The sequence below is a fragment of the Podarcis bocagei genome (genome assembly GCF_964188305.1).
Source record: "Podarcis bocagei genome assembly, chromosome: 6".
In the NCBI taxonomy this organism is placed as follows: Eukaryota; Metazoa; Chordata; class Lepidosauria; order Squamata; family Lacertidae; genus Podarcis; species Podarcis bocagei.
The window spans coordinates 60707282-60729719 of record NC_138130.1 but is presented as its reverse complement, the minus strand read 5'-3'; the positions used below and the strand labels follow the sequence as shown (position 1 = coordinate 60729719).

The following is a 22438-nucleotide window of genomic DNA, read 5'->3' as shown; positions in this document are numbered from 1 at the left end:
CCCTCCCCTCAATACACGTCACCCAATCCGTGCGAAGGGGCTGATGGGACCTGGGAGGAACTTTCTGGTGACGTGAAGAGGAAGAAGGAAGAAGGGTCTGTTATGACAGCCCTTCCTGCGCTTTGCCTGTCGGGAATGGTAGTTTGTTGTCTTAGCTGCTGCGTAGTTTTCCTGATGCTTATCGTTAAAGTTTTTGTTTAGTTTGCTTCTGGTAAGTTGTATCAGCCAGTCTCCACTCCCCCGTCCCCCTTTGTAATAGTTAAGGACTCCCGCCATATGCCACGGGGTCCCCCTTCCTTCCCGCCTAAAGGCATTTTGGATTTTCCAGAGGATGCTTAGAAGCATTTACAGGGAATGCCATTTTCAGAGCTGTGGGCTGAGCCAGTAGAGGGCGAGATTGGAAGTGCTTGGAAGCAGCTCAATGCTACAGCCTGTTCCTGTGAGTAGGTAGCTTCTTCCATGTGATTTGGAGCCCTGGTCGCCCCAGGATTCCCAGACACGTTGAAAAGCCTAGCTCTGTGTTTTTGTTTATTTATTGCATGTATATACCACCTTTATATCCAAGCTGCTAAAGGTGCCACTCTTTAGCCATGAGTTTCATGGCTGAGTGGGGATTCAAATCCTGGTCTCCCAAATTCTAGCCCGATGTTCTAATAATCACTGTTTTAAGGCTGCCCAGACGAAATATATTAAAGTATTAATATAATATAAGCATTAATATAAGTATTAAATTGAGTTTTACATCACAGCAGTCTTTACATGTCAATGAAATGCTTTATGTTGACAAAAACATATTGACAAGCACATCTTTTTAGATACAAAACCACCCTCCGGGACTTTCCATAGGAGAAATTGTGATGAAAATTACTCTCTGGGAGTAGCCATCTTGCATTTTCAGCCACACAACTTTTTCCTCACCTTTTTGGAGAGGGTAACCCCAGCCCAATTAATTTTTTTCTTCCTTTTAACTCAAAAAATCAGCTGTCAAACAATGGACAAAGGCATACTATTCTGACTGTCTTAGGAACCAGAAGCAACAAAGAATTTTGTGGCTCCTTAAAGACTTACATATTTATTGTATCACATATTTTTTGTGGACTAGAATTCACTTCTTTGGATGTGTGACATTGGTGGGCATACATTAAGTACAGAGAAAAAAATATAAGGCAGGAAAGCTGTATTGTATAAGCAGTTATACTCATTTCCCACTAGGTGTCAGAATATTGCTGGAGATGCGGATTTGACAGTTTTGAAGTGTTTCAGATTCATAGAGAGCATATTAACCTTTGGTAATCTTTATCCAAATTTTTGCAGATGCATAAATCATAAAGAAGCCTCATCATTTTCTGCCTATTATATTTAATTCTCTAGGTCTAACAAATTCACTGAACCTTCCTATGAAATCATTCTGGAAGCTGACAATGAAATCCATTCTTTCATTTTCACATTTACAGTCACGACGTTAACGTCATGTTAGCCACAGTGGTTATTTTCTGGGTGAATATTCCATGAAGACAGTAGGTCCTTCACAAGTGCAGTCAAAACCATATGTTGCAAATCTTGTGTCTAAATTCAATTTATGCAATGGTGGATGCTTTCAGGTTTCTTTTTTTAAACAATCCTGATGCATTCAGCAACCACTGTTATAATAGTATTTCAAGTTGGCAGGAATGTTGCATGCATATGGCGAGGGTTGGGTTGCTCTTAAGGAAGAGACGGAGTTAAATATTCTCCTTTTCACTTAAAGGGAAGACCCCCCTACCCACTTTCAAAACTCATTTTTCTTCCTGCTCCACTATTTGGAAAGAGTTGGGGTGAGGCTAAATTGCATCTTCAGGGTTCAGATTGCTGAATTGAAATGTGGTTGTAGCAGCTTGTTATGCCAGAGGCCCCAAGCAGAGAGCAGTCAAGATCTCATGAGAGAGACAAAGGCAGGGAATAGGCACTGTTTCATTGTGACAACTGGTTCTTCAAGGACAGTTATGGGCAACCTGTGGTACTCCAAATGTTGGTGGACTCCCAAATCCCATCATTCCTAGCCAGTGTGATCATTGTCAGGAATGATGGGAATTGTAGTCCAACAATTTGGAGGTCCATAGGTTCCCCAAACCTGCTCAAGGGAGAGACAAGTGGTGGTGGTGGTCAGCTATTCCTCCAGCAACCCAGCAGTTGCTCTCTTCCTCCTCCTTCCCTGCTCTTCCCCACAGTAGGTACTTTGGATGTAGAGAGATGTCCATCCTCAATGTGCTTTTGCCTGGGTGTGAATTTCTCTTATGTCCAGGAAGAGAGGCACCAGCTACAGAGCTCACCTCTAGTTTCCTTTAAGTTTCTCTCCCCATCATCAACGACCTCCCCCCCTCCCCAAAGTAAAGTGGGCAGCTTCAAGGCTCATATGTAGCGACCAGTTTCCCTGCTCTCTCTATAGTGTATTAATATTAACCTTGAGTTGTGTTGGCATGTACAGCTTAAAAGCAAGGAGATGGGAAGTTGATTGGTGTCTTATGATGAGCTCTAAATGATAGATGCTCTGACCTACTTAATAGATGCTGAATATTTTAGGATATTTCCAGACATGGCTTCTAGCTGCAGAGTGGAATGCAATCTTTCTTGAGCATCTGAAGATACACAGACAATAGCCACAGCCTGCCTACTGCATCAGAAGATTTTTGTGTAAGAAATCTTTTTATGTTTCCATTGTAATAAGAAGCAGGACTATTTATTAGTGATGAAATTCGTTATCTGTGAATTTCATAGAGATCTTAAGCACAGAATTACCAGTTTAACAGCAAAATCATATGAGCCAGTGCTAGGTAGACCAATGGCCCGACTGGTATAAGGCAGCTTATATAAGAGTAAAAGATAAAGGGACCCCTGACCATTAGGTCCAGTCACGGACGACTCTGGGGTTACGGCGCTCATCTCACTTTATTGGCTGAGGGAGCCGGCGTACAGCTTCCAGGTCATGTGGCCAGCATGACTAAGCCACTTCTGGCGAACCAGAGCAACGCACGGAAATGCCGTTTACCTTCCTGCCAGGGTGGTACCTATTTATCTACTTGCACTGGTGTGCTTTCGAACTGCTAGGTGGGCAGGAGGTGGGACCCAACAACGGGAGCTCACCCCGTCGCGGGGATTCGAACCGCCGACCTTCTGATTGGCAAGCCCTAGGCTCTGTGATTTAACCCACAGCACCACCTGCATCTCTCTCTCATATAAGCGTAAGATACCATTAAAAGACAACAACTTAGAAGTCTTTTGACAGTCATGGCAATAGCTCTATGTGCACACATGTCTCTTTAAACTGAGTGGGGAACTTCAGGCCTAGGGACTAAATATGGTCCTCCAGGCCCCTCTCTTGGGACTCTGCCCAGGCCATGTGCCCATGCCCTCTGTGACTGCTTTTACCTGGCTGCTTTTACCTAAAAACTGCTACTGCATCTTTGGTTGAGAGGATGGAGGTGGATGGTGATGTGTAGAAACTTCTTTTTGCATGGTTGGAACTTTGACTGCTATACAAAGTTAAGAGTTGTGTTCATTGTTCTATACACTTTTACCTCTTGCCCAACCCACTACTGACATGTGACAACTACGTACCACTTCATTTCCCAAATAACTGCCCTGTGAACCGGTTGTGAATCGCCCTGAGATCTATGGATGAAGGGAGGTATAATAATAATAATAATAATAATAATAATAATAATAATAATAATAATAATAATAATAATAATAATATACTATACAAGTCAATGTCCCTCCCTTGTTGGTTCATACTGAATCTTCTTCTTGGCAGATACAGTGGTACCTCAGGTTAAGTACTTAATTCGTTCCGGAGGTCTGTACTTAACCTGAAACTGTTCTTAACCTGAAGCACCACTTTAGCTAATGGGGCCTTCTGCTGCTGCTGCACCGCCGGAGCACGATTTCTGTTCTCATCCTGAAGCAAAGTTCTTAACCTGAAGCACTATTTCTGGGTTAGCGGAGTCTGTAACCTGAAGCGTATGTAACCTGAAGCGTATGTAACCCGAGGTACCATTGTACTAGGTTCCAGGCAAGGAACCAGAGTTGTTGTAGCTGTATTCCCACTTAAGAAAAAACAGGTACAAAGCCAGAAGGGCTATGGGCATAAACGTAGTGGGTTACCGGTACTTACAAATAGCCATATTTATGTTCAAATCCTGTGAGCATTAATGGGGTGGGATTGTCATTGTTCTCTAAAGTAGGCAACTAGCACCACACCGGGTGGCGGGGAGAAGTTAGGCATGTGAAACCATCTCTGGATTGCGTTCGTAAGCTTTCAGGTGGTTAATATTGTGCCTAATGTTGGTGGAAATAGAATTCGGCTATTTTTAATGCTAGGACAGAGCTACCATTGAACAGCAAACTATCCTGTCTATTAGAAGTTGCAGTTACTCTTAACAAACATCATAATATACAGGAATAGCTGTGCCTTTGGCATAGTTTAGAGACAACATGTTTCATTACGTTCAGCCTTCATTTTATTTATTGTTTGCTGCTTAATGTTTATTCTAGGCGCTGTACAGAGTTTAAGCAACAAAAAAGTTCTTTGCCTGTGGCTCACAATCACAACCTCTGTGACTTTCAGGCAGAGGTGAGAGGTGTCATTAGTATGTGAACATCCATCATTATTTTACAGTAGGATATAGTTAATCAATGCATAGTGAGATAATGATTAATAAGGGATAATGCCCCGTTGGAATTGTTAAAAACCCAATCAATTTTTTATCATTCTCTAGGTATGGTCACGTAGAAACTATTAGACACTGTGTAAGACAATTTGTGAAGGTGCAGAAAGTCCAGCTCCAGTAGACCTCATTGTAATTAGTAAAGTGAAAACTTCCAACTCATCAGCATAAGTCAAGGTCCTTAGTGCTATTGCTTTATATCTTTCCAGAAATCTCTAGTCATTTGGCATCCAGTTTGCTTTAGCTGTAGCCTCTGCTAAGACTTTCAACATACCTGGAGGGTTCTTAGAGCTATTTCTGACAATACTGATGGAATCATTCCGACATTAGTCAGATTATTCTTACAAGAAAAGCAAAAATGTTACCCACAACTTGTCTCATTTTCTCAGCATCACTCGCCTGTATGCTGTCATGTGAGTAGCAAGTGTCTGTTTTGCCTGGAGAAAAAGTTTGTTGAAAGCAGATACTGTAAACCTGCATTCCTTGCAGAGAGGCTGTACACCTCTCTTGAACATGATCTAGCTGTAAAAATAGAAGCAACTCTTTACTGCACAAACCGCAGAACAATAAAAATATCCAGCAAGGCTCTCTACCTTTGTTCTGCCTGGCTGGAGTTTATAGGCCCATTGGGTTGCATCTTAGCTCTTTATGTAACTTGCCATTACTATGTTCTCTGTACCAATTCTTGGTTTATTGTATATGCCATTTAGTGTATGTCTGTGTGTGTTAGAGAGATCCTCCGCTATGCCTCTGAATAATTATGCATTAAGGGAACTTACACTTACTGAAATTTTTACAGCGTTTATCAGCTGCAGATTCCAATTCCCTAATTTGTTGTTTAGTCATTTAGTCGTGTCCGACTCTTCATGACCCCATGGACCAGAGCACGCCAGGCACTCCTGTCTTCCACTGCCTCAAGCAGCTTGGTCAAACTCATGCTGGTAGCTTCGAGAACACTGTCCAACCATCTCGTCCTCTGTCGTCCCCTTCTCTTTGTGCCCTCAATCTTTCCCAACATAAGGGTCTTTCCCAGGTGGCCAAAGTACTAGAGCCTCAGCTTCAGGATCTGTCCTTCCAGTGAGCACTCAGGGCTGATTTCCTTCAGAATGGAGAGGTTTGATCTTCTTGCAGTCCATGGGACTCTCAAGAGTCTCCTCCAGCACCATAATTCAAAAGCATCATCAAAAGCATAATTCAAAAGCTCTCGCTTCCATACATCACTATTGGGAACACTAAAGCTTTAACTATAGGCATGGATAGGAAACCTAGTTCTATAATGTAAAGCTCCCTTACTGTCCTGTCCTATAGTCCTCCTGTCTCTGAAGCTCTTTTACACCTGGACTTTTACTCTTCAAGCTGCCTTCCCAATAAATGCCAGGACAAACATGTGATTGGCCAATTTTTGGCCAGTCTGTCATTTCTACTATACAGTGGTACCTCCGGTTGCGAACAACGGGCACTCACCCCCATCGCAGGGATTCAAACCGCAGACCTTCTGACCGGCAAGCCCAAGAGGCTCAGTGGTTTAACCCACAGTGCCACCCGCGCTTGATCTGGCAATGAAATGTATAAAATAAAATTATATGGCCAGGTGCACCTCAAAGGAGAGGGCATTTCACAACCTAGGAGCCACCACAGGTAAGGCCCTCTCATGCACTGCTGCCCCATGAACAGAGGACAACAGAACTGTCAACAGGACGTCCCATACAGATGTCAGCAGTTGGGCATTTCTATATGGGAAGAGGTGCTCCTTCAGATATTTGGGACCCAAGCTGACTGGGCTTTTTATGTCAATGTATGCACTAGAACTGGTCGCGATGCTGACATAAATCCATGGATTTCATTGTATCATTATTTTTTTTATCTTTTTAAATAAAATACTTAATTAAAAAAAACCATTTAAATTTAGCACACACTGTTTCTTTAAGATAAAAGCAGTCACCAAGTGGTGAGTCCAAATCAGCTATGAGCTATGTAGCTGGTAGATGAATGGAAATCTTTCCTGTCCTCACATTTTCCTGTTCAAAATTATCCCTCTCCTTCCACTGCTACTAGCTCATGTGCTGTTAGGAGAAAACGCTGACACAGCCCAGGTACCTGTCTGTCCGTCCACACTCTGCTGTGGTTTAGGATGTGGTTTGGGACAAAGTATCTGTAGATGGAGAACAAGTTGATTTCCCCTTTGCCCCCTTCCATTTCTCCACTCTCCTGAAGTGGCTTTTCATTCTTAAAAATGGTGTTGGGGTTCAGTCACATGTATTTGCATGCAGTGTGTACTTAACTCCTTTCCCTATTTCTTTTTGAGATGAGTCCACTTTGGATCTCACTGTTTCTTCCTGTTCTTTGACCACCATGGAGTCCTCTTTCAGTGTGACATGTACAGCTATACCTAGCAGGTTCATTCCAGTCTAAACACCCACAACATAAAGATGGTCACAGATATTGCAACTGATTTGTATGCTGTCTGTGCAAAAGATTAGGCTTTCTGGATGATGTATTCGTCACAAATGAATCAGCTTTTCCATATGTGTTTTTCCTATGTTATTATTGCAATTTAAAACAAATGCTTTTAAACTGCTGTTAAATTTAAATTATTCCATCTAAGTATTGCTTTCTAGTTTTCCATCTCAGCAGACACTGTTCCATTTGAATAGCAAAATGGACACTGAATCAGGGTAGTTAGAGACAGAAAAGCCCTATTAGGCTAGAGTCCATCACCCAGTAAGTGCAGGATGTAATACCTTGACAGAGGCCATATCAGATATTAAATTGATATAGTACATAAGCGCTCCACATTAACTGCAATTATAAAGAAAGAGGACAGCCAGGGAGTGAAATGTTCATTGGAATAATAGTTTAGTAATCCTGAAAGCAAGAGGCAATATCCAGCAGATTAGTACATGAAAGAGTCTATAAAATATAGTAGAGATGGGCAACTCATATATATATATATATATATATATATGCACATGCATTTCCAGTATAAACTCCAATATATGTCACCTTATTTAAGCATCATTTCTATAAAAATGGTAGATGACTCCCAGGTTGTTGTCTTGCCACCTTACCAAGCAGGTCTGAGGTTGGTTAATGACTGCCTGGCTACCACATGTACACTGCCTTGGGCTCCATAATGGAAGAAAGGTGGTATATATGTGTGTGTGTGTGTGTGTGTGTGTGTGTGTGTGTGTGTGTGTGTGTAGCCATTCTCACTGCTACATACACTGTATAGTCAAATATATAGCAAATATATAAGTTGTTTTGTCTAGAGTGCTCTTTGTTCTCAATTTTTTAACTGATGGTTTTAAGGAAGGAGCATTCAGTGAATATGCTGCAGGGGTAGCCAGTATGGTGCCATCCAGATATTTGTGGGACTACCAGCTCCCATCATCCATACCTAATAGGTATGCTAGCTGGGGCTGATGGGAGTTTCAGTCCAACCACAGCTGGAGGGGAATCACATTGGCTATGCTGGATTAAAGGTTGAGAATGGCTGGTTTAGCCATTGGACGTGAATTTTGTGTTGATAGTGCTGCAGGTTACAAAAAAACCCAAAACATTATAGTAAAGAGTGTTGTCAAAAATATTTCTGTAATGCAGGGGAGTTGTCAGTTTTCCCGAGAAACCGCGGTGACTTCCTTGCTGAAAGGTTTTGAATTTCAGCATTCTGTAGCTGCAGTGGCTATCATAAATTTGGATATTGAGCTGGGGAGCTGCAGCTACCTTGGAGATAATTGATTTCCTCCCTGAAGTAATTTAGTAGTGTTCACTTCAGAGAACATCTTTCTGATTATTGACTCTATATTATTAGTCGTTTGCAAAATTATTGCTATAGCTACGAAAGAACGTCACAGTTCTCTCCAACTTTGGCACCTTTCCTTGGGGTTTGCTTTTTCTGCCAAGCTGGCTTTAATAATCTTGTGCTTGCAAAGAGAAGCTGGTCTCTCTCTCTCTCTCTCTCTCTCTCTCTCTCTCTCTCCACACTCCCCACCTCAGAGAAATAGGAATTCTGGCATCTTGGTTCTTTTGTGAGCCCATGCATTGATCTTAGAACTACTACCATCTCATGTAAAAAGTGCTTTGAAAGAGTCAATGCCAGTTATCTTTTTGGAGTAATCACCTTCCAGCAAAGCAAGGAATATTTACCATTGACTCCAATATGTAAAAGGTTGCTTGCGCCCTTGTGGACAAGTCACTTACTCTATGCAGTGTGCATGCATTTCCACCTGTGAATAAATTCTCAAGACCTCCATTAAAAAATATATCTTATAGGCAGAAAGTCTGGGACAGGTACATAATCCTGCCAGCAACAATACCCAACATGGAGCCATTCCCCCTGCCTTGCAAGCTTAGCACCCTATGTTAGGAGGCCACTGCTTGACAAGGGCAAGCCCTCCTTCCCAGTCTTTAGCAACCTAGACCACCTCTGTGCACAGCTTACTCCTCACCATCAGCAGGCAGCTGGGCCTGATACAGAAGACAAGCTGAGACCTAGTAAATCACATTAATTCCAGTGCTAATCTAGTACAGTACATAAATCTAGCAGTCCTAAGGGCTTGATTGACATCCTGCATTTGACTGAAAGTCTGAAACAAAAACCAAGGATTGTCAGGCATAGGGGGACTGTTTTCAACTTAATAGGTCCCAAGTTGGGTTGGCCCAGTGACAGATGCTGGAAGTATCCCATCTCTGCTTAGGGCTGGCTGAAGACATTTTACCACCTGAGGCAACTGTTGGTTGCAAAATGAGTGCTGCATGTAAATCAGGTTCCATGGAAGGTCACAAAGAATACTGGGTGCACTAATGGGAGTGCTGTATTAGCTGTACTGGTGTGCCTGCACAGCTCTTACATTGCCCATTCCAGGAAGTGACAGTGATGTCACTGCTAGAAGGTTATTGCTGCAACTTCACCCTACCAGCTAAGGGCTTGAGGAAAGAACAGAGCAGGGTTGGTGAGGGGTGTGGCCTGGAGAAAATTCTGAGGGTTGGATGGAGATGCCTGGAGGGCTTTATTAGACCCGTGGGGTGGAGGTTTCCCATCCCTTATTATAGAATCAGAATTGTAGAGCTGGAAGGATCACAAAGGTTATCTAGTTCAACCTCCTGCAATGCACGAATCTTGTCCTATATGGGACCCGAACCCACAACCCTGAGATTAAGAGACTCATGTTCTACCAACTGAGCTATATAAACAACTCCTTGGGTGCCATTTTACCCCCTTCCCATCTTGAAACTTAGCCACTGATCTTTCTGAGCTTTGCAGACCTTTCTTGTGACTTACCAGATCAAGCACAGCTCCTCATCTACATCTGCCAACCTCAGAGGCACAATGAATTTCCTGGGTTTGAAAGAGGGAAACAAAAGGACTGTCAAGCAACTGTCAGGCATAATGCTTTGAGGGTCCGTAATTGTGCTGGCCCAGCCTCACAGATAAGATATTGTGAGTTCTGGGTTCTCTTTGAAGATTTGTGCCAAAAAGAGTGGGAAAGACTACCCTGTTCCAAACTGAGATGAGCCCATCACAGCACGGAAGGAAATTGAAGTTGAAATCAAACTTCTAGCATTTTTCTTGAACAGTCACCCTCTGTTCTAAAGCTACATATTTGGGTGTGACCTGTACAGCCTTCTCATTCTGTATCTCCAGTAGAAGAGAGTTGGGTGCTGAACGGCTTCAGTAATTCCTGTTTCTGACAGTTCTCAAATTTTTCTCCTAATAAAATTAAACATTTTCCTTGTTGAATCTTAAGGCCAGTACAACTTGCTTAGTGCTTGTGCACTAATGAGAATCATTGGCCCATGTCTTTGGTGTAGCAGCACTTTGCATATTTGAAGACGATAATGCCTCCCTTCTGTCTTCTTTCCCCTTCGAATGATGAGGCTCCAGTCCCTTAAGCTTCCTTCAGAGCTGTTATTTACTGACTCCATCATCATTTCTGTTGCTCTCATCTGAACTCGCTTCAGCTTTTCTCTCTCTCCTCTAAAATGTGGTGCCCCACATGGCATGCAGCTCTCCAAATGAGGCCTGCTGGTGCCAAGTCAAATACAAAAAGCCAAAGTCCATTCCAAGCTGTACAGGCTCAGTGCCAAATGTAGCAGAATAATTACCTCCCTTGTTTGTTTGTTTTTAACATGTGATATTACTATTAAGGCAAGCCACCGTCATATTGTACTGTTGGCCCTTATTCATTTTATCTATTTTTTCTCTTCATCAGTGGATATAATCATTCCAACTTACTTTAAGAAAAAAGCAACCATCTAACCATTGATTCTATCTGCTCTTGGAATGTTCAGTGGGTTACTAGGTAGTATGAAGTTGTGCCTATGAGGTTATTAGTCACCAGGCTGATTGTGTGGTGATGATTTTATTTTATATATTGATAGTTCACCTTGACAGAACCTTCACAATGTGGCTTAAAACACATACAGTCACCCAGAGTGGCTGGGGAAACTCAACCAGATGGACGGGGTATTAATAATAATAATAATAATAATAATAATAATAATAATAATAATACAGAACACCAATTAAAAACAATTAAGTTGAAAACAATTCTTAAAAACCAAGTAGCAGGAACTACAATCTATCAAACCTGTATTATCTTTAAAAAAGAAAAGAACAACAGCATTTGCTTTATTCACAGAAGTGGCTCAGAGCAATGCACAATGCAAAAATAAAGACTAAAATCCTAAATAAAAGCATGAATAAAAGAAGAACCACCAATCCTCATCCATAAAATGTATATAAAAGGGCAGACCCAACTCAACTCTCCTCACTAAAAAGAAGAGCAGAAGGACAGGCCAGAAACATACCTAAATGCCTTTAAATTCCACTTGAAAGAAACCAATCCAGATTAACAGGTTTTTCCAGTCTAATCTATTTGCCCTCATTTATCCCAGAACTGCCTCAAGACACTAGCTCAGGATTTCAGCTGCCTCCCTGAGATTAGTAGATGGAACATAGAGTTGTGTGTCATCCACATACTGGTGACACCTCAGTCCAAACCTCTAGCTGACCTCACTTAGTGGTTCCATGTAGATGCTAAAGCAGTTCAAGATGTTAACCATCTCCCAACTGCTATCTCATTTAGCATACATAATTGAGACCTTCGTTCCAGATTGATATTCCCAGAGCCAATCTCCTGTTAGCCAGTCTCTGACTTGGCTTTCATCACTTGGGAACGTCTAATCACTTTGTCTAATCACTAAGAGTTTAAATCTTAAACTGGAGGAGGGCTTGGAACTAGAGGGCTCTTGCTTTCTGTTTGTTTGCTTCTATGCTGCTTGGAAGACACACACTGAGCTGCAGCTGTTAAGTGCAATGAGGAAGGAAGTTAAACGAATCTGCGGGACAGGGAGAATAATAGAGAATTTGTTGAACTGAATTGCATGTTGTGTAAAAGCACTGGAAATAAAGAACATTTGTTATATTCATAATTTGATATCTTGCTTATGTAGGTTCATCCTCAGCACAGAAACCTTGCATTGGTGGTAAAGCCCTTGTAAGCAATCAACATGCCTAGGATTGAACTCTAAACGCCTAAACTATTATGGAAGATTTTTCCTCCCCAGTGCGGACTTCTGGCTCAATTTCCAGAGTCTTGTGTGTGCTGCTACATTGTTTCATTGTCTTCCCTATATCTCTTAACAACAAGCAGAGCAAAAGATTTCTCTGAAGATTGATGCCTGCAATTAACTGAATTACTTCAACAGGGTGTAGCTACAACAGATTGAAAATGGGGCCAGCCACTGTGCCAGTGGCTGGCTGATGATCCTGCTGTGCCAATAGTGGGAGAGAGAGAAAATATTTGCCAGCTCTCAGTGAAGGAGTTCCTGCTGTGACAGCAGATCTCGCTTGTGTGCTTGATTTAATGTCCCCAATTACCATATCTTTGTAATTATGATCCGTGTCTGATGAGGATGGTGGAACCTTTAAGGCCTTGAGCAGAGGATCTCAGAGTCTTATAAGGATATAATGTCTTCCATTGATCTTCCTGCTTTAATGTTTCATCAACTCTGTAACCAATTGATCATTCCTTGAATAAAAACTGTAGCATTACTGTATGCCAACACTTGTGATTCATTTTCACTTAGCTAATCAAAATGTTGTTCCACAAGACCCTGATGATGTTCAAGATGCTTTGTAGGAGGTATTGCCTGAATCCAAACTGGCTGCCTCAGATGGCATATTTCTTGAAGCCTTATCAAAATATAAGACATGAGTTATTAATCATACTTTCTTCTCTGAAAAGGCTCTCAGGTGGTCCACTGAGCTGTCTCACTGCTGTTTTTGCCAGTTAATAAGATAACTTATTTAATGCTTTTTGTAGGAAAAGATAGCTAACACATAAGGATCTCTAACACATACAAATATACAGTGCTAGTAATCTTTGTGAAATCAAGGAAAGGTTCTGAGAAAATCCCATTGCAACCATTTTACGTTGTTGCCCTGATTCAGCAAAAGTTACCCTTAAGCCGACATGAGCTTTAACCAAGATTCATCCTTGGCTCTATAGCTCATGGTTTATCGGGAGGAGACAGACCATGAGCTTGGGTTCAGACAACATGTTAAGCTGAACCATAGCTTAGCTCACAGCAGCAGGACTGAAACCAAACCAGCAGCCACAATCTTCTCTCCAGAATCTGCCATGCTTGTCCATATGCACGAAGTCATGGTTTGGCTTACCAGTGCATGCAGACCACCTCTGTGCGCAGAAGTTGATGCAAATACACATCTGGGTCTACATTTGATATTGTTGTAGACTAATGAGGTTGGGACAGGAGAGGGTTGACGGAGCCAAAGGACTATTTGAAGTTTTTGTCAAACCTGCTGACCAGGCTCTGAGAGCTTAAGGTTAGACAATTGCTGTTTGAGACAGGACCATCTTGGATGGATGGTCTTGGAAAGTTCTGAATAAGAAAAAGCTGATCCGAGAAGAGAACAACCTTTCTCCCACCCCTAGCCAAGGTTGTTTTAATATAGATATGGCTCTTTTCACATACACATCACTAGATTTAAACGCATTTAGCTGGAGGATTGTGGTTTTACTTGGAGACTGACAGAGACACAGTCAGTAGAACATGAGGCTCTTCATCTCAGGGTCATGGGTTGATACCTCATGCTGGGGGGAAAAGATACCTCCGATTGCCAGAGGTAGACTAGATGACCCTTATGTTCCATGCCAACTCTACACTTCTATGATTCTACTACAGATGAATTTAGAAAATAATTGCCTATCTTGTTCAGCCATATTATTTGCTTATTTATTTAGCAAGTTGTTTAGATCACTTAATCAAAAAATAAATCTAGAATTCGATACTATTACACTGGCTGTAGCAAAATTCCTCTCAGAGGCAGTGAAAATCAGAAATTCGTATGTACAGGCAAAAGCTCCTCTGTTGGCTAGCATGGCTGATTTTACACCTTAATAACTGTTGATATTTATTATTGTTGTATGTATATTATGGGTCTGTGGACCGCAACAAAGCTGTGTGTGGGTTTACAGAAAATAAACAAAATGTCCATGATACAATATTGTTTAAAACCCACAGACTTTGAAAAATCACTTGAGGTTTCAGTAGATGAGATGACCAGCTGACTTATGATTACATTCCTCTGTTGAATTTCTTGAGAGGTAAACTGGCAAAAGTCTGAATATTGGTGGTTTGATAAAACAAGGACCACATTGTTAAAAAGAATGCAGTCAACCCAGCCATTGCTTTTGGGGGGATAGTCCTTGGTTTAAATAGTTAGGCACAGCAAATAGTATTTAAAATAATAATAATATAATAATAAATTTTATTTATATCCCGCCCTCCCCAGCCACAGCCGGGCTCAGGGCGGCTAACAACAATCAAATAATCAGTCAAATAATCACACAATCTAAAAATATTTCATTATAAAAATTAATTAAATCAAATTGATGGCAACCAATTAAGCAGAATTATGTGCAGGTTGCCAGAGGAGGGAGTCAGGCTGCGCCCTGACCAAAGGCCTGGCGGAACAACTCTGTCTTGCAGGCCCTGCGGAAAGATGTCAGGTCCCGCAGGGCCCTAGTCTCTTTTGACAGAGCATTCCACCAGTTTGGAGCTGCAGCCGAGAAGGCCCTGGCTCTAGTTGAGGCCAGCCTAACCTCTCTGAGGCCTGGGACCTTGAGGATGTTATTATTTGCAGACCGTAGGTTTCTCTGTGGGGCATACCAGGAGAGGCGGTCCCGTAGGTACGAGGGTCCTAGGCCGTAAAACACAAATACATAGTGATTAATAAAAATGAAGGGCTATAGTGCTTTGCCCTGTCAAGAAGAATGGAGAGCAATGTCAAGCTGCGAGGTTTGAACTCTGAAATTATATTGGTCCAATTTGTCTGAATGGGTCTTGCAGTGCATTGATTTAGCTGAACTTTCCCTTAACTCCAGAGTTCTCCAGAGCTTGTGATTTGTCTTGGAATAACCCCCAATAGTTTATATTTTTAAAACTCCGGTTACGTATTTGTAGGAATTCATTAAGGTCTGTGCCCTCATCTGTCCTTTGCTGGCCACTTGGAAGTACTTCAAAATTATATTGAGGCTTTTGGGACTCCTAACTCCTTGTAATCTGGAATATGTGATTTATTAAAAAAAAGATGCCAACTGCCACATTGAATTATATTTGTTTTCAGAAATATCAGATCAGCAACTAAAATACTTTTAAAACAAACAAAAGAAACCAAGCACTGACCTGAATTAGTTTCACTGATTTCTTTGAAAATGATTCTGTGTCAGGGTTTATATAAGACATTGCAGGTATTTGTAAAAACATGCTGATTTTGAAGTCTTGCTGTCCTGCTTATTTTTAAATAGCTAAGTCAACCCATCTGGATATTCTTTTACAGAGGCTTTCTCTGTAGTAAACCAGTTTTGTATTGCACTGTTTTAATGGATTTTCAATTGTATTTCTGTATTTTATTGTCTTGTAAATCACTTTGGGACTTCTTTCGGGTACATGACATGTTATGTAAGTTTAAGATACGAAAACTTAATAATAAACATTTGGTGATCTTCTAACGCATATAAAAATGTAACTCCCTAGTCATTTTAATAACAGAAAAAGAGCCCTGCAGGATAAGATCAAAGACTCATTTAGTCCAGCATCTTGTTCTCACACGGGCCAACCAGATGCCTATGAGAAACCTGTAAATGGGACATGATCACAGAAGCACTCTTCTCACTTGTGATTTGCAGCAATACTGTCTCCAACAGTGGAAGTAGAACATATCCATCATGACTAGTAGTCACCAATAGACCCATTCTTGATCAAGTTGTCTGTCCCCCTTTAGAGCCATCCAAGTTGGTAGCTGCCGCTGCATCTTGTCATAGTGAATTCCATAAAGGTAAAGGGACCCCTGACCATTAGATCCAGTCATGGCCGACTCTGGGGTTGCGGTGCTCATCTTGCTTTACTGGCCGAGGGAGCCGGCGTACAGCTTCCAGGTCATGTGGCCAGCATGACTAAGCCGCTTCTGGCGAACCAGAGCAGCGCACGGAAACGCCGTTTACCTTCCCACTAGAGCGGTACCTATTTATCTACTTGCACTTTGACGTGCTTTCGAACTGCTAGGTTGGCAGGAGCAGGGACCAAACAACGGGAGCTCATCCCATCATGGGGATTCGAACTGCCAACCTTCTGATCAGCAAGTCCTAGGCCCTGTGGTTTAACCCACAGCGCCACCCGCATCCAGTGAATTCCATAGTTTAGTTTAAATATGCACTGTACCAAACCGTTCAGGGAGGCTACATTGATAGAAAAGGCACTTCACTTCAGAAGTTTTTCCTCCACCTGGGAGGGGCCAGAGGAACCTTGTGACTTCTGGGGTGGGGAGGTAAATGTACATCCCACAGACCCACTTTGTATCCACATTGACCCTTCATTCAGAAAATGAGCAAAGAGGTCTTGAGTTATGTTAGAACATTTTCAAGGCTAGGCTAGCGTGCCAAGTATTGGAAAAGATGACTTGGGTTGACTTCACTGAATTAAAAAATGACTGTATGAACTGACTCTAATACTATCCCAGATAATAAATTTTGTACCCACCAAAGGAAGATTGGAAGTGGGTTGCCAGGTCACCATTACTTTGGCCGTGGCAAGGGCACACCAGATGCTGAAAGAAGTCATGTGTTTCTTGAACAATATAAAATAAAATTCTGTGGTTCACTGTAGGGGAAAAAACATTTCGAAACTGCTGGTCTAAAGAAACAAAAGATTCAGCAGAAAAGCTAATGATGACACAGCAATCAGACCAAATGCTCTTTCAAATTACCTGCCTTTACAGTTTCCCTTTTTCCCCCCTTTCCCCTTTTCTTTTTTGGCGAGGATAGGGTTCTGTACCTTCCCAGACCAATACTCCTGACTTCAACCAATTGCTTTTGCTTCAATTATTTCTAAACCACTGATGGGCCTTTCAATTAGTGCTGCTTGCATAATTCCACACAAGGGCTTCCAAAGCTGCCCATTACATGGCAAATATTCCTCCTGATTAAGCAAAGGAAGCACTTGATTGACTTTTGCTATAAATGCTGACATTCTGAGGCCAAAGATAAAACCCATTTACAATCTTGAAAGCATTGGGGCTATCTTTAGGAAAGATTTCAACTTCAAGAGAGGTGTTGGCATTGTCTTGGATTAATGTGCATGTCTTAAAGTCTTTGTATGCCAACACACTGCGGACCTCTGCTTTCTTGACATGGTTATATGGTGTGCCAGATAATGAAATCTTACGTTAAAGTTGCAGAAAAGTGCACCCAGTAGATGCCAAAGACTTTGTGTGTTTCAGAATGATCTATAACATGAAACATGGGGTATTCTGGGAGAAAAGTGTTTTCAACTTCTTTGTGTACCAAGCGGCACAGAATGGGGGAAAAAAAAGGTTCTCTGCTGGGTTTATTTTAGTATAAGCACGTTAACTAGAATTGAAGTTAATTGACCTTTATATAATGGTTACACAGGACAGTACTTACGCTGTGCACATAGAGAGCAAGTTTATTTGAAAAGCAAATTGCATTAATTGACATTCATTGTGCAGCTTTCTGTTGTTTATTGCTAGCCGCTCATGTGAATAGTTTGTTGACGGTATAGATAGGACAAACATTTGTTTCTGATAAATAGGATTTTCAGTTGAGTAGGTTTTAATTGGATGAGTAGTACCTAGGCTTTTATTTGAAATTATAAGGTACTGTACAGTGTGGAGCTAATCAATTCATGTAGAATTTTAAATGCTGAACATAACTTTTGAGAACTGCTGGCTTTTAATATCAAAACTCTTTGTCACTTCCACAACAATAAAGCACTTTTCTTCCCCTGTTCATTTTAAAGCTTTGGGTACTGGTGCTATTTGCACAAACTAAGTTCTCCTGGTTTAGACTATAATTATTTCAAGGTTTTTATTTATTTTATATATTGCATTTATATCCCACCTTTTTTTCTCTAAGGAGCTGAAGGTGGCAAACATGGTTCTCTCCTTCCTTATTTAATCTCCACCACAACCCTGTGAAGGTTAGTGACCTTCATGGCCAAGGAGGGATTTGAATCATGTTCTCCCAGGTCCTAGTCTGACAATGGCTTTCTACCCACATCCTTTAAGTCTGTTTTCCAATACCTGTCTGGCTCCACCAAAATATTGCAAGTGGCTGGACTAGACAGTGTACAGCAGGGGATGGTCAGTGACCAGGGCATTGGGGTATTGGGGAAAAGTGGATTTTGCTAACCACTAGTTCCAGTGGTGGAGTGTGTTTCCATGCTGCCTGGGGCAGCTGTGTGTGCCCACACGTTTGCGCACGCATGCCAGGGGCAGGGTGGAGAACAAACGGAGCCCATCGCTCATACTCAGCCCTCGCTGCCACTGGAGCGACACCAGCCCCAAGGTGAATGGCAGTTGTACCCTTCTCGCACCACCCTCCCCAGATCTAAGCCTTGCGAGGCTGCTTGGGGAGGGCTGTGCAGGGATGCCACAACTGCACCCTTCAATCACAGCAGGCGTAGGCAAATTCGGCCCTCCAGATGTTTTGGGACTACACCTTCCATCACCCTTAGCTAACAGGACCAGTGGTCAAGGATGGTAGGAGTTGTAGTCCTAAAACACCTGGAGGGTCGAGTTTGCCTATGCCTGGATCACAGCCTCTGTTCCTTGCCTGCTGTGCACCTGAAAATATTGTGAGTAACTTGTGCAGTCCCATATCTCACATCCTGCTCTAATACAGAATTCACTTTTGGGGGGGTCTTAGCTTGGAAGTTAGCACCTTGTTAGCCAGGTTCTACTTCTTTCAGGTAATACTAACCAGGTATTAATTCTTTATTATGGGTGGCAGTCAACTACATTTTACTCAAATTAGATCCATTGAGATCAATGGACTTAATGTGGACATGTTCATTAAATTCAGTGGTTCTACTCCGAGTACAAAATTAGTTGCATATCACCCTTGGTTATTGCTTTAATATTTGGAAACTTGCAATCATGTACATTGGGCAATTCACACTAGTTCTTCCAAACGGAGTTGGTTGCAAAAACAACAGTTGTGTGAAAGGCATCTGCATACTTCTACCACAAATTGGTTCCAGGCTTCCAAATATAAGAGAACCACAGAAAAGAACATATTCCATGCCAACATGGAAGCACCTGATAAAGTCTGAACCTGCCAGCTTCTGGCAGGTTCATTAGCAGAGAACACTAGTGGGCCTCTGGAGTCCAGAATGGATTCCAGAAGTTGCAGTGGGGAGTTGATCTTCTACAGACTGATGAACAATATAGGTTCACTGAACCATTTTTACATCAGAATACCATATTTTTCACCCATCTTTAGTAGGTTTTGCTTTCCACCTTACAAATTAAATAAATTCCAATTTGTAACTAAAACTACTGTATTTTTTGCCCCATAAGACGCACTTTTTCCCCTCCCAAAATGAAGGGGAAATGTGCCTGCGTCTTATGGGGCGAATGCAGGCTTTCGCTGAAGCCTGGAGAGTGAGGGGGGTCGGTGCGCACCGACCCCTCTCGCTCTCCAGGTTTCAGGAAGCTCTGCGCAACCCTCGGGAGACCGGCTCCGAGGGTTGCGCAGAGCTGCCTGCAGTCCCGGGATCAGCACAGCTCTGCGCGGCCACCGGGAGCCGGGGGAGAAGCTCCGCCCCGCTCCCGGTGGCCGCGCAGAGCTGACTGCGGTCCTGGGACCAGCGCAGCTCTGCCCGGCCACCGGGAGCCGGGGGCGAAGCTCCGCCCCGCTCCCGGTGGCCGCGCAGAGCTGACTGCGGTCCTGGGACCAGCGCAGCTCTGCGCTGCCATCCGGAGTGGGGCGCTAAGCTCCGCCCCGCTCCCGGTGGCCGCGCAGAGCTGCCTGCGGTCCTGGGACCAGCGCAGCTCTGCGCCGCCATCCGGAGCGGGGCGCTAAGTCCCGCCCCGCTCCGGATGGCGGCGCAGAGCTGCCTGCCATCCCGGGATCAGCACAGCTCTGCCCATCGCCAGCCCCACAAGCTCGGGGGACAGCGGGGAGGCAGAGCGTGCCTTCCACTGTTCCCCGACCTGGTTCTTCCAGCCCCGCACCTGGGGGGGGGAAATAATTTTTTTTCCTTTATTTCCCCCCCAAAAAACTAGGTGCGTCCTATGGGCCGGAGCGTCTTATGGGGCGCAAAATACGGTATATATTTTTAAAATAGGAATTATATTGTGAAGTGTGAGCTTCTATGTTGATATGTTGTTATAATATGGAACATGTTGTTATATGTTGTCTATGTTGTTATAATACAGAATAAAATGTTCTGAAAAATATTTAGTATAAATAATAGGGGTAGAAATATAAACGTTAACAATTAAATGGACTCAGTGATATTGGTTTATTTTTCAAGGAGAGTACTTTTAAGAAGAGAATGGAAAAAACTTCATTGCAAGATACATGCAGAAATGATAGTTCTCTGAGGGATGGACAATGTTATATACTCATTTTTCAACCTGTAATTGACTGTTCACTAATAAATAGAAATTTCTGAATGTCTATGTTTATATTAAGCACACTGAAGAAGGGTTTGAAATAGAGAATTAAGAAAAAGAAAATCACTTGCTTCTAATAACTCTCCTTTCACTTGTTTACAAAGAAAACAACAAAAGGAATAAGAAAACCCTTTATAAAAAGGAGCACAGTGTATTTGGAAGACACTACCCAGTGTGATTATAGTCTAATTTCTATATATATTAACATTCCTTTACTTTATGACAATATAAATCGTTTTAAGTGATGATTAGAGTTAACTCTGCATTGCATTGTTGAAATTAGGGCAAGAAAAAATCATATTTAAATATTTGCCTGGCTACATTTTGATCACAGTGGCGTTTTGGTGGTGGTGGTGGAGGAACAATAATTAGATACAAAGGATAAGATAACTTGCAAAATAGCAATTACATACACTATTTACAATATTTAGATTTTTTTTGGAAATGAACAATCTTGGAACTATAAACCATTATCTAGTTACTCTCACATGATAGAAAAGCAGTTTACTGTACAAATAATGTATAAAAATGCAAGTGTTCAAACATATGCAATTGCTCAAACATATAGAAGATTCAACAGACATATCTGTTCTTGCAGTTTTTTAAAAGATGGAAATCAAATGGCTTGTCCAGTCTTAACGTTCATTGATAATGCATGGTACTGTCAATTATTGCATGCCCAGACTAACAGATCAGTTCCATGCATTTGCTGAAGTGGCAAATTCATTGTGAGTCACTATGCTGGAAATGCGAGCCGTTTTCAGTTTGATTCAGTGATGGTGATTGCCCGCACCATGTCAGGCAGGTTCTCTGTATCCAGGTCTTCTTTGCTGTTATCTGAATTTTCTGGTGAGATGTAGCAACCAGAGTCTCTTGGACAGTCATTTAACTGTGACTTGTTAAAGCTGAGGTCAGGGCTTAAGGTCTGTGGCACTTGCTCTGCTTCTTGGTCTTGCTCATCTGTAAAATTGAAACAATATGCTATAAAAATCCCTTTGAGTAAAAGATTGATAGTTATGTGGCTGCTTTGGTTCGACCTGCAGGAAGGGCACCAGACAACTTACAAGCCAATTTCCATTCATATCACAGAAAGCCAGTGTAGGGTGGCAGAATTGGGGAGGCCTGGATGCAAATCCCAATTCAACCATGGAGTTCACTGGGTGACCTTGGCTCCTGTCACTATCTTTCAGCATATTGCAAGGACAACATGAGTTGAACTAATCCTAATCCTATAGGAAGAATCGTATGTGAAAACCAGTGTTGCACGTGCTTCCCCAAAAGATGAAAAAAATCACTGCTCTAGGAACAGCAGGGGGCACAATCTACTATTGGGGAAAGAGAAACGGAGGGCTGATTTCTTCCACCAAATTTATTTATTCATTTCTATGTCACAGACCTATTCAAAAATGGAGTGTATGAATCTCAAAACCAAAACAACATGACAAATAGAATCAAAGCAAAATACAAAATGGAAGGAAACAGAAGTGCAGAATGACTCGTCCTACAAGGAAGTTATAAAAAGTAGATAGTTTTCACAATAAATAATCAATTTATAAGTTGTTGCCTAAAAAAACACCTCATTACAGATGGCAACCAGTTTGATTTCAAACTTAAATTTCATTACGGAGAGAGTTCTACAACACCAGTGCCACTACACTAAATTCCCAATTCCTTGTTGAGGGCAGTTGAACACTGCCAAGCCCTGTCAGACGTGCCTCAGTGGCAGAAT

General features: G+C 42.1%; 1 protein-coding gene and 1 long non-coding RNA gene across 4 annotated transcripts in view; one reads left to right on the top strand and one right to left on the bottom strand.

Annotated features, from left to right (window-relative positions):
* The first annotated feature begins 52 nt into the window (after window positions 1-52).
* Window positions 53-20671, top strand: LOC308590065. Of its 2 annotated transcripts, none has more exons than XR_014009668.1 (3): window positions 53-211; window positions 2560-2670; window positions 20568-20671. It is a non-coding gene; the product is annotated as an uncharacterized lncRNA (long non-coding RNA). The 2 variants fall into 2 exon arrangements; XR_014009669.1 differs by lacking the exon at window positions 20568-20671 and adding an exon at window positions 12414-12904.
* The window catches only part of SAMSN1 (SAM domain, SH3 domain and nuclear localization signals 1), a 93885-nt gene continuing 91983 nt past the window's right edge, over window positions 20537-22438 (bottom strand). For both annotated transcript variants that reach the window (XM_081199684.1, XM_081199683.1), the window contains one exon: window positions 20537-21669. In XM_081199684.1, coding sequence (XP_081055810.1) covers window positions 21470-21669 — 200 coding nt within the window. In that variant the 3' untranslated portion in view covers window positions 20537-21469. The remainder of the gene's footprint in view (window positions 21670-22438) is intronic.